Here is a 14682-nt window from a genome sequence, read left to right on the forward strand (position 1 = left end):
GCATTCAAATGGTGTTAAATGATGAATATACATGATATACGTTTCTAGAATTTGACTATACTTTTTGGACCTTTTGGATTATAGCTCTTCATCCTTTAAATAAGTTTTGGATTTCAAATATTTTGGCCACGAGCATCACTGAAGAGACATGTGTTGTCGAAATGCGCATCTGGTGCAACAAAATTGGTACCGTTGATTTTATTACTTTCACCCAATACCTCTTAAGTCTGTAAAATGTATATAATTTGAAAGTACAATGACCAATTTGTAGCTTATGTTCCTTGTATATTGGATAGAAAATACTGTGGCAGATGTAGATAATTAAGGTATATACAGTTTCACCCGAAGAAAATTTTTCATGAATAATAAAATCTTAGCAGTTAGTCAAAATGATTGCCAAAATCATTTTTACTGTCTATAAATAAATGTAACAATGAAATTTAACTGATTCCTGTTAAGGGGGTCCGCATTTTCCCCGCAAAAAAAGCACATGGCTTTCAACAATTGTAAACATAGCATTCAATTTGTGGTCATGGATTACAGCTTTAATTAACTTAAATTGGATATATACATATTCAACATGTTCAATTTTAATAAGGTACAGTTAAAGCAATGTTTTAACTTTCCTCTGGATTAAGTTCTACAGTGGCGGATCCAGAACTTTTCCTAAGGGGGAGCCCGCTGACTGACCTAAGAGGGGGCCCGCTCCAGTCATGCTTCAATGATTCCCTTTATTATCAACCAAATTTTTTCCACAAAAAAAGGGGGGGGGGGGCTGGATCCGCCTATGTTCTAAGTTTGAAAGATCAGTTAAAACATTCTTTATTTTATGTCTAAGTTTTCATTTAACTCCTGTGTAAAATTCAAGTAATTCAACTTTATTTCTATTAAGTTTACAAACAGAAACCCATAAAACATCATATTTTTTATATATTTTTCTGAATGTTACGACTTCCCAGTAGTTCAAGTTAACTTTTTTGGTTCCAATGCCGTGGTACGAGTTAACTTGCTTCCGTATCTTATCACCATAATTCTAGGAGGAACCCTAAACTGGACCCCTATCATATTGTGTTCACTTATTGCTACACTGACCTTCGGTGCGAAGCTATATATAGAACGGCGGACCAGTTTAGGAGGATCCCCATTTCTTACTCTTTAATTATTGAAGTTCCTTTGGGTCAGAGGGCATGACTCCTTTCCGTACACACTCCTCTGTTTACATTGAGATCGTTCTTAATATAATACGACGTTTACCGGCATTAACGAGTTAATTCTTCTTGACGAATACTTCGAAAAGGGAGACAACTCGAAACGATAACATGGAAGTCAAGATTCCATTTCTGCTTAAGGGGTGTTATAGGTAATTTTTACGATGAAACATTTATTTTAATTTAAATTATGCATGTGATTTAAAATTATGCAACAACAATAGCCCTCCATATGCAGACAGACATAAGAAAGAATCCCATGAGTTTCAAATTAATCAATGAAGCGGGGAATCACTCAATCTGATACCCCTTGAAATCAGGAAAACTACACGCATGTGGGGTCTCACTAATTAGCGACAAAAAGCGTCAAGAAGCGACAAGAAGAAAAATAATAAGTGACAAAAAGCAACAAGAAGCTATTTAGCGACAAGAATACATTTTGTTATCACAAACATTAAAATATTTTTTCTATTGAAAGATGAAGAAATAAAAAAAAAATCGATGAAGAGATAGTGTACTTTTTATTATCATATTGATAGATGTAGAAATTAAACATGTGTAAGAGCAAAGGAAATGTAAACGCTATAAAATGAAAATAAAAACAAAGATTTGTCACCTTCCTTTTGAAGGATTTAATAAAACAAAAACATGAAATATTATTTCCTTCCTAACTGTACAATTAATTTTTCCTGATAGGACCAACATTAGCTGTGGCTTCACTCTAAGGTAATACACAATTAAGAGCAACAAATGAGATTAACTAGGTGCGTGTCCTTTGTTTTATTGCAACAATAACATCCATTAACACCTTCATCAATTACACGCACCAGAATATAAAATTATTGTACTGAATAGTGAACACCTGTTGAAAACTCAAGATTGTCATCAGTTTCCTTTAATCTTCAATCTATTTGCATAAACATGATAAATATCGTTAAATGAGACAATACACTAAATAAAATGATGAAAAATATTCACATTTTAATCATGTTTTCCTCTTGTTTGATTTCAGTTCTTAATTTGTATTTCACAATTTGTGTATGAATTTTCTGGACAATTATGCACAAATAATGCATTTTGCAAGTTAATTATATATTGTACAAAAATGGTTTTAAAAACAAATAAAAAGACAAAATATACTTCCTGTGATACCTTATAAAATAGCATGTAAATAAATGTAGCAACTGAATTAGATTTACAAGTTTCATTTCCCCCCCCTATCAAAATTAACTTTCCTGTCGTTGAAATTGTTTTCTTTTGCATATTTTTTTAATATTTATTTCGAATAAGTAATATAAATAAAAAAATGTTTTCTTGTCGCTAAATAGTTTCTTGTTGCTAATATTATTCTTCTTGTCGCTTCTTGACGCTTTTTGTCTCTACAATTCTTTTTGTCTCTAATTAGTGAGACCACGCATGGACATTAATACATAAACAAACCGCGACTTGCGATTTGGAACAAGAACGTTTATTAAATGAATGGTTCTCCATTTCTTTATGAGAGTACAGTATCAAATATCAGTTTCATAACGGTAAAATATAGAAATACTCCACTTCAGTTCTTGTGACAGAAATAGAATTATCGATCGGCTTTCAGAGAACTCTCGCAAGTTATCAAAATTTGGGAATTCCCTCTGACGTGTTTCTAAATTTATAAAAACACTAAATATAAATACTGTTTAATTCTGATTTTCCGTATTGTTAAAAACACGCATATAAGTCAAGGAAAATATCATACATGAAGATTATGAGTAAAACATTACAGGAAAGTTGTTTATGTTCAATTGTTTTGCTTGTTTTTACATTTTAAAGCAAGACAATCATAAGAATCTGAGATGTTGCCGAATTTTTAGAATAAAACGAGTGACGTGAGGGAGTGTGTCATAGGGTCAATGGTAAAAGTCTACAGATTGGTTGACAGCAATCGTATCCCAAAAAAATAAATTAAAATCCTTAAATCTAGAATCCTCAAATGGAAAATACATTGTGATAATCTTTTACCAGTAATCAGTGCAAAAAAGCTAATACATGTAAACATCTGAAATATTTTTCTATTAAAATCTGTCAAAGAAGTTATTTTTTTTTCTTTCATTCTGAATATCTGTTACACATGTCAAATAACTATACTGAAAAGAAGTCATTACAACCAATTCCAGCATAATTTCAGGTGTCACGCTTACAAAAATAGCAATCACGCGTCATCCTTAGACACCAATGAGACCCACATATGATCTAAATGATGAAGTTCACATCATTTTTTTTTTAAAACAGATGAATACTCAAATATTGAATAGAACAGCTGGAAATAAATTGGGTTGTTACCAAAAATATATATTCTTTGATATTAAAATACCTATAATTTTTCAATAGTAATAAAGCTTTAAGGTGTAACACCACTAATTCAGGCCCGGCCAGAAAGCACATACCAGAAAGTAGTACATATTTAACACAAAATAGTTCCTACACATGAGTGTAACTTTCAAAATAAGTAGACTATTTAGGTATTTTTGGTATCAAATAAAAGCTGAAGGACTGGTGATCAATGTAGAACACTTTGGACTTTTAATTTTGAAAATTAAAAAAACTGCACTAAATTTTAAAAAGAGGGTACATTTTGTCTGTTTGTCAGATCTGAAGTACCTGTTTTGGTACATCTGAAGTTCCGGGAACCAGTTCTTTCTTATATGCCATGTAAGGTATGTTGATTTTTTCAGTACAAGACACCATAAAGTGTTGCTTTTAAATACAATGATTGCCACTTTATTTGAACTTAAAATAAAAGAGGTGTGCCTGCTTGAAACGGAGGAATTTAACATAGAAAGCAATGGGACCATGAATTAGTGGTGTACTTCCTATTACAGAGAATCACCAGAAATCCAATTTTTAGAAGTTGTACCTATTCCAATGAAAATAAGTCAAACATGATGTTAGTAATCATGTCTAATCATCTTTTCTGGGTCAACCGTCCTGCTTATGGGAAATTTAAGCTCTTAAATCGGCATACTCAAGTATGTTAGCCTTTTATGGTCATACAACATGCATTCAGTTAAGACTTGACTCCAAGTTCTCATTTTTGCATTTTTTCTGATTCAAATCAATAAAACATGTATTTTATGACTTGTTTATGGAACAAAATAGATGTTGGTCAAAATAATCTCATGATTTTTCAAGTTTTTTTGTTTTTCTTATGGTAGCCTTTTACAATCTAGGCAAATGGTATATACTCATATAAGAATTCTAAAATCTCACTGTACATGCAATTTTTGACCAGTTTAGTAAGTTATCTAGCTGAGGGATATATAAATTGCTCTTATTAATCTATGTTTTACCACAGAATTATAATTCATACAAAAAAAAAGCCTTTTTCCAATTTCAAGAAAAAAGGGGGGATAATTTCTCATTTATGTCTTAAGTTTGGACTAATATATTTTTATTTAATGAAGAACCTCTGATAAAAATATGACTATTAGTAAGCACTTAGCTTTCATACATCATCATAAATATAGGTGATGTCAATTGCCTTTGCATAGAATTGTTAGTAAAATTGAATTATGAAATAAAATTATATATCATAATTATAAAAAATTAAAACAATACATTTTATTTCTCATAGGCATTTCTAAAGAGTTGTATAATCAGCTAGTACAACAGGAAGAAGAGATAGACTTCTATTGCAAAAATGTGGTTTTCCAGCAGGGCTAGTTTGATAGTTCTGGTTTTCACTAATGCGCCAAAGAGGAACTTTGTGACTAGTTGATAAGTTCCTTTTGACTTTTGTAATCAGTATCTTAGTTCCCCCTTGAAAGGTTCAAATATGATATGTTCCTCTCTTACTCTGCATCAATTCTCCAAATGGAACTTTGTGACTGGTTGATAAGTTCCGTTGGAACTGTAAGGCTAGTTTGTTAGTTCCGATTTTGACTAATTTGACAAAAAGGAACTTTCTAACTAGTTGATATGTTCCGTTGGAACTTTTCAACTAGTCACTTTGTTCCGGTGGAACTTTTCAACCAGAGGAAGAACAAAGTAACTAGTTAATAAGTTCCTCCAGACCTTTTCGGCTAGTTAGTTCTTTCCTCCCGGAACTTTTCAACGTCGGAACAAAAGAGCATTTACATTAACACATCAACAAACAACGTGTTTATCGCAATATTCAGTAAAAAATCTCTTCAAATATTTTGACACTTGAGAATTTTTTTTTAGATATAAATTCTATCAGTAGATAAATCAGTAGGTAAATAATAAAATATGAAGCATTATAATGTTAAAAATATTTTCTACTAACATGAAAAAACTAAGACATGTTCAATGCAATGTTCAGTAAAAATATCCTTTTCATATTCTATGGATCTACCTCAGGGTGCACTGGGATACTTCAGGGAGTTGAAATATCCATATCTACGGATATAAACGTAGAAAACTTATATTATAATGCTAAAAAAATATTGGGTACGACTTAGTAGACTAGAAGTACGAGTTGGTAGAAGTACAAGTTGCCGAAAGTACGAGTTGGCTGAGTATGAGAAGCCGAAAGTACGAGTTGACATGTATCCTCCTTTTTTTTCAGTCATGAAAATAGTAATTATTGAAGAGATAACAAGCTGCCAGTATACCTACAGAAAACTATAAATGTATTTACATTGTGGCATTACAAACTCTACTGAATTGTATTTAAAAGAACAAATGCTTCTTCTTATTCTAAAAGAACAAATGCTTCTTCTTATTTTAAAAGAACAAATGCTTCTTCTTATTTTAAAAGAACAAATGCTTCTTCTTATTTTAAAAGAACAAATGCTTCTTCTTACTTTAAAAGAACAAATGCTTCTTCTTTTTTTAAAAGAACAAATGCTTCTTCTTATTTTAAAAGAACAAATGCTTCTTCTTACTTTAAAAGACAAATGCTTCTTCTTATTTTAAAAGACAAATGCTTCTTCTTATTTTAAAAGAACAAATGCTTCTTCTTATTTTAAAAGAACAAATGCTTCTTCTTATTTTAAAAGAACAAATGCTTCTTCTTATTTTAAAAGAACAAATGCTTCTTCTTACTTTAAAAGACAAATTCTTCTTTTTATTTTAAAAGAAACATGCTTCTTCTTATTTTAAAAGACAAATGCTTCTTCTTATTTTAAAAGAACAAATGCTTCTTCTTATTTTAAAAGAACAAATGCTTCTTCTTATTTTAAAAGAACAAATGCTTCTTCTAATTTTAAAAGAACAAATGCTTCTTATTTTAAAAGAACAAATGCTTCTTCTTATTTTAAAAGAACAAATGCTTCTTCTTATTTTAAAAGACAAATGCTTCTTCTTATTTTAAAAGAACAAATGCTTCTTCTTATTTTGAAAGAACAAATGCTTCTTCTTATTTTAAAAGACAAATGCTTCTTCTTATTTTAAAAGAACAAATGCTTCTTCTTATTTTAAAAGAACAAATGCTTCTTATATTAAAAGAACAAATGCTTCTTCTTATTTTAAAAGACAAATGCTTCTTCTTATTTTAAAAGAACAAATGCTTCTTCTTATTTTAAAAGAACAAATGCTTCTTCTTATTTTAAAAGACAAATGCTTTTTCTTATTTTAAAGACAAATGCTTCTTCTTATTTTAAAAGACAAATGCTTCTTCTTATTTTAAAAGAACAAATGCTTCTTCTTATTTTAAAAGAACAAATGCTTCTTCTTATTTTAAAAGACAAATGCTTCTTCTTATTTTAAAAGACAAATGCTTCTTCTTATTTTAAAAGACAAAGCAAACCAGCAATGGATTGCTTTTGCTTGGTTCGTCTTAAAATTTCAGGGCTAGTTTCAGAGGAGGAGATTCTTGAAATAGTTTCTGACTACAACAGACAACAACAACTGATGCCAAGTGATGGCATTAAAACTCACATGGCTTTTCAAAGAGCTAGCTATAGGTGAGCAAAACATTATATGCTGATACATTAATTCAATTTCAACAACCAGACTTGAGTTATATTGCATGAAATCAATCAATTGTTGCAAGTAAATAATTAAAAAAAAACGTTTACTCTGTCACCCACAGGGATATTCATGTTTACATATGACCACAAGTTTTTTTTAATTTAATGAAATATTTCATTCATAAATTTACAAAACTAATAAACTACATAATAGCAGTAACTTTGCAACTTTAGGCAAAAACAGAATATAGTTCCGTTTCCTGCCTCTATACCTACCCTACATTTGTATGCCTACCCTAACTGATTTATTGAACAGTAACGGGGAGCACTAGTAAAATCTGGAACATTTTCCTTTATTGTCTTTTCATAATATTTTTCAAAATGAAATTATTTTACCTTAGTACATTTACCTAACATATTTTTTTTCTCTACCAGGAGGCAAAAACGTGACATTTGAATAAGTAAGAACTGTTGTTTTGACCTGAAATCTATGTATTTTATTAATACTGTTATTTTGATTGATTGATTGGTGATAAATGCCACTTTCAACATTATTTGCTAATTCATGACATTCACTTAATTTTTGGTGGAGGAAGCTTCAGGAGAAATTCACTTACATTCGGCAGTAAAACTGACATTCCTAGACAATTAAGATAGGAGTCAAATGCTCAATGGCATTTGCTATATCAGAGGCATGGTCAGATGGTGGCCCCTCAAAAAATGGCCAATAATTAAAAAAAAATCACCCAGCTTGGCCTAGACATTCCTAGACAATTAATTTAATCAAATACATCTTCTACACAGGGGTTTGAACACACAACATCAGTGATGACAGGCTGGAAATACAGTAGTTGGACTACTTCGAACATTCCACAAAACAGAAATAAATCTTATATTTATGGAATTTTGGCTCATTTAGACAAAATTCAAGGTCCTTATATAACTATAAAACTTAATTAGCCCCCTTTTAGTCCTATATGTGTACTTAGACCTTGATACATGTACAGTGTAAATCAATACATCATCTAGTGGAGTCCAACATAATGTTACAGCATTTTAATAAAAAAGATTTCTGACACACAGCAAAGACGCAGTGTTGATTTGGAAAGAAGAATATCCTGAACACAATATTGAGCTCAAAAATTTTCCAAAAATCTCAAAAATGGTAAGGCCTACAGCAAAATTGCAAAAGTTGAAGAAGACTTTTCCTTAAGAACTCAATGGTGATTGAAATAACTGGAAACAGAAATCAGGTGATGACAACAAAAGTTAAAAATCTTTAAGGATGTACTGAGGTGAGGTTTACGAGTTTGTGTCAGATGTTAGGTCCCCTTGTTTTTTTTCATTCAATACTTTGTAAAATATTTTGCCCCATACACCAATTTTCCTTTCCAAATAAGACATAAATATATCATAAAAGGTCATTTACCCAAAATTAAGCAGATTCTATTTTTCTTTTCTTTGGATTTGAGAACCAAATAATACCAATGCAAATATAAGGTAAAAGTCTGTGTCAGCCTTTTCCTGCCAATATTGTTAAACTTACCAGGTTCTTCTTTAGATTTTAATAAATTTTCAACTCTGCTTAATCCCTCTTCCCAGCATCCTTTGCAAGCTAGAAGTTCCTGTTTAATCTGTTGTAATAAGCTGTCACCTGATTGGTCAAATTCATTTGATGAATCTTCTGCTCTTTCTATCTGGTGTTCCATTATGGTTGATAAAGATCTTATTCTAAAAAAACACGAAAAATAATGTCATCTTAAAAGTAAATGTGGTATTGGGAAGCTTTTTTTTTTTATATACAACCATTTTCATAAGAACAGTTTATCTAATAGGAAAATGAATGTGATAGGCTTTTCACTTTTAAATTGATAAAATCTGGAACTGTATAAGACTATGTGAGATTTATGGATTTTTTTTAGCATATGACTGGAAAACTTATTGGAACTTTTCAATTAATTTACCACATAATTCCAAATGTTCAACAAATAAATTTTCATTTTAAAGAAGACATATAGTGCCCTATTAAATGACTAACATAAGTGTGATTTATTTAATGTAAAGTGTTTTAATGTTTGTGAAATTGGGAATACCTGAGTGATCAGCACCATTTTTTAATTTCCCAGTTTGCATTCTGTACCCTTCTGAGATGACATGAATGGATTTTGAAAATTTGAAGTGACAGATCAAAAAGGGATAAAATATATAAGACAAACCTGAGTAATGCTGCCTGCAGATGAAGATCCAGACTGTGTACTGCTATGTATACATCACTAGTAGCAGACGACGTTTGTGATGCTGGAACTCTAACAGACTGGGTTTCCAGGCTGATTGCACAACAAGAATGGATGTTATATGATCTTTGTAATTGATCAGTATTGTTTTGTAGTGTACAAGTCACATGACTGATTATATTACTTATTTCAGGTCTTGCATTTAGACTGGAAGTGTCTGAAATAAAAAAAATAAAAAATTCATGTTTACCAAAAAAGTTAACATTCAGAAAAAGTCAAAATACAATAATTGTTTTTTGATGAATCTATTTGTATTAAGAGTGTTGGTTTTCTCTTTAATTAAATTGTTTCACATTTTAACATCTGGCATCTTTGACACATTTCAAAGCTTATTATACAGTATGAGATTTTGCTTTATGTTTAAAACTTGAAGTATCATGCATGTCATTTTGTCTTGGATGAATTTAGGTACCCTAAAAGCGATGGAAAAACAAATATTGAACTTGTTTATCTAATTTGTTTTGCACTTTGCATTCTCTAATAATTGCCAACTTTTAAAATCATGTGAGTCTTCAAAAGAATGTGTGTCTTTTAATTATATATAATGTCTCGAAATGATATCACAAAAAGAAAATGAGCCCTTAATGCCGCCTTATAGCATCATGATACCAAGGTGCTCTTTTTTTAACATGATGCTATGTACTGAAAATCAGAAATTATTGCAAGGTTTTTATTATGGGAAAAAAGCGTGAGAATTGTAAACGCAATAACTCAAACTTGCATTTGGAAATATTTGATATGAATTAAACAGGATTTTTCTTAATATCGTAAAAATTAAAATCGCATTTAAGTCTAAAATGACTAAATCACAATAATAGATGCACAAAATAATTTCTGATTTTACAGATTATATTTTAAATAAAATGTGTCATAATATAAGAGCTATAATTTTAAGGAAACATTGCTATATATATATATCCATCGCCCTGTAAGAGTGATCGTTGACTATTTATTCCGTCATTTTATATATATATATATATATATATTCCAAGGTACTACCTGGGTTTTCAAAAATACTGGGGATAATACTGTATAAGCAGAAGAGGAAAATCCATGTTTTTTGGATAAGTACAAAAATTGATAAAGCAGGTACAAAACTTCATGTCCTGTAGACAAATCTGCCCCTGATTAGTCAAATTGTATCTAGCCTCAAGCATTAGTTTAAACATATTTATTCATAGTAGATTGGGAAACAAGCTTTCATTCCCCATTTCCATTCTCAATTTCATTTGAAACTTATATTAATTCCTTTCCACTTTGTGGGTGCAGGTGCAGATAAACAAACTCACATCAACAGAAATTATAAGGTCCATGTGTTGGTTTTGCAAAACCCTAAAAGTCACTCTGAAAAAATGAAAACTTTCAGTCCTCGTAGAAGAATCTTTGCAAGCTTGGCTAAATTCTGTTCAGGTTTTTCCAAGGAGTTTCAGATGGACATTAAATGTGATATGGACAATGCAGATGATGCCAGATGACAAAGGTGATCCTTTTCTCTTGTTAGCAACAACTGGGCACAGTCAGGTGACATAATAAATATCTTACCACTCTCAATAAAGGTCAGTGTTAGTCTTCTCAGAAACTCTGATTGTTGTAAATGGAACAAATGCTTTAATCCCTGTGAATATAAAAGAGATGATTTAAATCAAAAAAATTAAAAAATGTCATTTATAAGAAATTATGCTGATTTTTATCATGTTATTTATGAGCCAATGAAACTTTGAAAACTTAAACAATGTTTCATTATTAGCATGATTTAAATGACACATTTTGACTAACTTCAAGTTTATAAAATAAGATAGTTGTTTGAAACTTATTTATCTCCTTCAGTACAATTAAAAGTTTGAAGATTGCATATTAAATGCTAATTATAAGTAAGGTTTATAGAAACAGTTGTTTAAATTCCCTGGTAGGACCATTAAGAAGTTCTAAACAAAACCCTTTCCCTCCTTTTTACCAATCCTGCTACTCCATAATGACGCCTTTTGACGTCCTCCCTTTTTCTCCATAATGACTTCTTTTAAGGCTTCCGCTAACCTCATAATGACTCCTGTTGATTCCTTAGGAATTAAAGTATGCATGTGTTATAACCTTGATTGACGCCGAAGAAAATCAATCAGGTAAGATATAAATATTTTTACCTTAAGTGATGCCACAGAGAATCCATCAGTTAAAGTATACAGTTCTTTTGTAGACTCCTCTGTATGACCAGTAACCTGTAAACACTGACCAAACTCGTCTATAGGTATATGACATAAGTAGTTCATTACATTATCTATGCTGGCATCTAAAGGGCAGCTGTATGAACAAAAATATAGTTATCACAAAATCAGGCACAACATTAGTCTATTCAGGTATTTTGCACAGTCATAAAATTTAATGTTCAGAGTATTTTTGATATTCTTCTCTTTTAAGCTATTTGAAGCTTATCAAGACTGTACAGTTGGTAAGTGTATAACTATAGTATCATTCATATATTTGTATATCCAATATTGATGGGTAACCCATGATGGAAAGAAATCATAAATTTAAAGATTCAACAAAATACAAATTTTAAGCCAATTTGATCATGTTGATAACAACATAATTATACATGAAAGAAATAAGTTATTCTCAAAATTGTAAACAGTTCTATCAAATGATTTCAACAAAAATAAAAAGGTCTGCAGGATTGATTTTTCTGCCTCATTCATGTGTACATATGGTGATATTGATTACTGATTATCTAAATTCCTTTGACACTTACCTAGTGACAAGATTTGTTGCTGCTGACTTGAGTACCAAGAAACAATTTCTGGCAGAGTGAAACAATTCTAATCTTAGCTGTGAGCACTGTCTTTGTGTATGATGTAAAGAATTCTGTTCTAATCTAGATATAGGACTCTTTTGACTCACTCTATAAATATAAAAAATAAAATAAAGATGAGATGGTGGATTGCAGTAGTGGTAACTGAGAATATGATTATTTTAGAAAATAAATATGAAGAATCTGAATTGGTTGTACATGTTGTAGGTTTGGGGTTGTGTAAGTGTCAGATTGGAACTATCTGTCAAACGTCTTTCTCATTCAGATTTATTTTCTCTTTCTAAGTACCTATCATTTATTTATAAAAGATCCCATGGCCATGATAATTTGTTACAGTTTTTAGGTAAACTTCATCATGAGCTTTTTAAAAATAGCAATTGCGCTTGGATATATACATATAAGGATTAAACACCTATCAATCCTTTCCAAAGTAACAATATATAGATTTAAAAGTTAGCCAACATAAATTTATGCTAGCTTTACCATAGTTTGATAAGGAAGAAGTTTAGTTAGATATCACTGATACAAACTGTTTCCACTTACAATGTAAATCCCCTGGAAACCAGTTCTGACTCCTGAATCAATCTGAGTGATTTCTGAGTGTATTTCACCATAGTTTCAGCCATCTGAATACAATTCACTACCACATCATACATATGTTCAAGCTTCCATCTTTGATATAGCAGTATAAGATATTTCACTATATTAGCAGTGATATACAGTAAAGAACAAATTGCCGACAAATCTGTTAATGTCTTGTACTTCCATGGAAGATCAGGGTAGACAACTCTGGTAAACAGATAGGCCAGCAGACATGGTAGAGCAATCATTGTTAGCCTGTAAAATATATCAAAAAATTCATTTTTTCTCCTTTTAAGGAGGTATACATATGTGAAAGGACAAACTTTAAAAAAAAATGAGTAATATGTTATACCCTTTCCATAAATAAATGTTTAGCTTCACAGAAACATAGATTATTTTAATTCTGTTTCACATGTTAACTGACTATTTCTTTCTTTTTCTGATTTGAATAGTTATCTCCCTTAACCATGTTAACCCAAGTTTACCCTTTAAAACACACGAGACAATTTGACTGTTTATCATCTGTGACCACAAGGCAATAGAACTGTTTGAATGAGGTTTACTCTTTAACAAATCAGAGAATTTGACTCTTTATCATCTGTGACCACAAGGCAATAGAACTGTTTGAATGAGGTTTACTCTTTAACACACCAGAGAATTTGACTCTTTATCATCTGTGACCACAAGGCAATAGAACGGTTTGAATGAGGTTTACTCTTTAACACACCAGAGAATTTGACTCTTTATCATCTGTGACCACAAGGCAATAGAACTGTTTGAATGAGGTTTACTCTTTAACACACCAGAGAATTTGACTCTTTATCATCTGTGACCACAAGGCAATAGAACGGTTTGAATGAGGTTTACTCTTTAACACACCAGAGAATTTGACTCTTTATCATCTGTGACCACAAGGCAATAGAACTGTTTGAATGAGGTTTACTCTTTAACACACCAGAGAATTTGACTCTTTATCATCTGTGACCACAAGGCAATAGAACTGTTTGAATGAGGTTTACTCTTTAACACACGAGAGAGTTTGACTCTTTGTCATCTGTGACCACAAGGCAATAGAACTGTTTGAATGAGGTTTACTCTTTAACACACGAGAGAGTTTGACTCTTTGTCATCTGTGACCACAAGGCAATAGAACGGTTTGAATGAGGTTTACTCTTTAACACACCAGAGAATTTGACTCTTTATCATCTGTGACCACAAGGCAATAGAACTGTTTGAATGAGGTTTACTCTTTAACAAATCAGAGAATTTGACTCTTTATCATCTGTGACCACAAGGCAATAGAACTGTTTGAATGAGGTTTACTCTTTAACACACCAGAGAATTTGACTCTTTATCATCTGTGACCACAAGGCAATAGAACGGTTTGAATGAGGTTTACTCTTTAACACACCAGAGAATTTGACTCTTTATCATCTGTGACCACAAGGCAATAGAACTGTTTGAATGAGGTTTACTCTTTAACACACCAGAGAATTTGACTCTTTATCATCTGTGACCACAAGGCAATAGAACGGTTTGAATGAGGTTTACTCTTTAACACACCAGAGAATTTGACTCTTTATCATCTGTGACCACAAGGCAATAGAACTGTTTGAATGAGGTTTACTCTTTAACACACCAGAGAATTTGACTCTTTATCATCTGTGACCACAAGGCAATAGAACTGTTTGAATGAGGTTTACTCTTTAACACACGAGAGAGTTTGACTCTTTGTCATCTGTGACCACAAGGCAATAGAACTGTTTGAATGAGGTTTACTCTTTAACACACGAGAGAGTTTGACTCTTTGTCATCTGTGACCACAAGGCAATAGAACGGTTTGAATGAGGTTTACTCTTTAACACACCAGAGAATTTGACTCT

The 14682-nt window shown here is 31.3% G+C and overlaps 1 protein-coding gene across 1 annotated transcript in view; it reads right to left on the bottom strand.

Annotated features, from left to right (window-relative positions):
- LOC134709035 (vezatin-like) overlaps positions 1-14682 on the bottom strand; it is a 36116-nt gene that overhangs the window by 14051 nt on the left and 7383 nt on the right. The window contains exons 5-10 of the mRNA XM_063569336.1: positions 12761-13054; positions 12158-12307; positions 11553-11709; positions 10957-11029; positions 9337-9571; positions 8667-8851 (exon numbers count right to left, since the gene is read on the bottom strand). Coding sequence (XP_063425406.1) covers positions 8667-8851; positions 9337-9571; positions 10957-11029; positions 11553-11709; positions 12158-12307; positions 12761-13054 — 1094 coding nt within the window. The remainder of the gene's footprint in view (positions 1-8666; positions 8852-9336; positions 9572-10956; positions 11030-11552; positions 11710-12157; positions 12308-12760; positions 13055-14682) is intronic.

Source organism: Mytilus trossulus, chromosome 1 (assembly GCF_036588685.1).
Source record: "Mytilus trossulus isolate FHL-02 chromosome 1, PNRI_Mtr1.1.1.hap1, whole genome shotgun sequence".
Lineage (NCBI taxonomy): Eukaryota > Metazoa > Mollusca > Bivalvia > Mytilida > Mytilidae > Mytilus > Mytilus trossulus.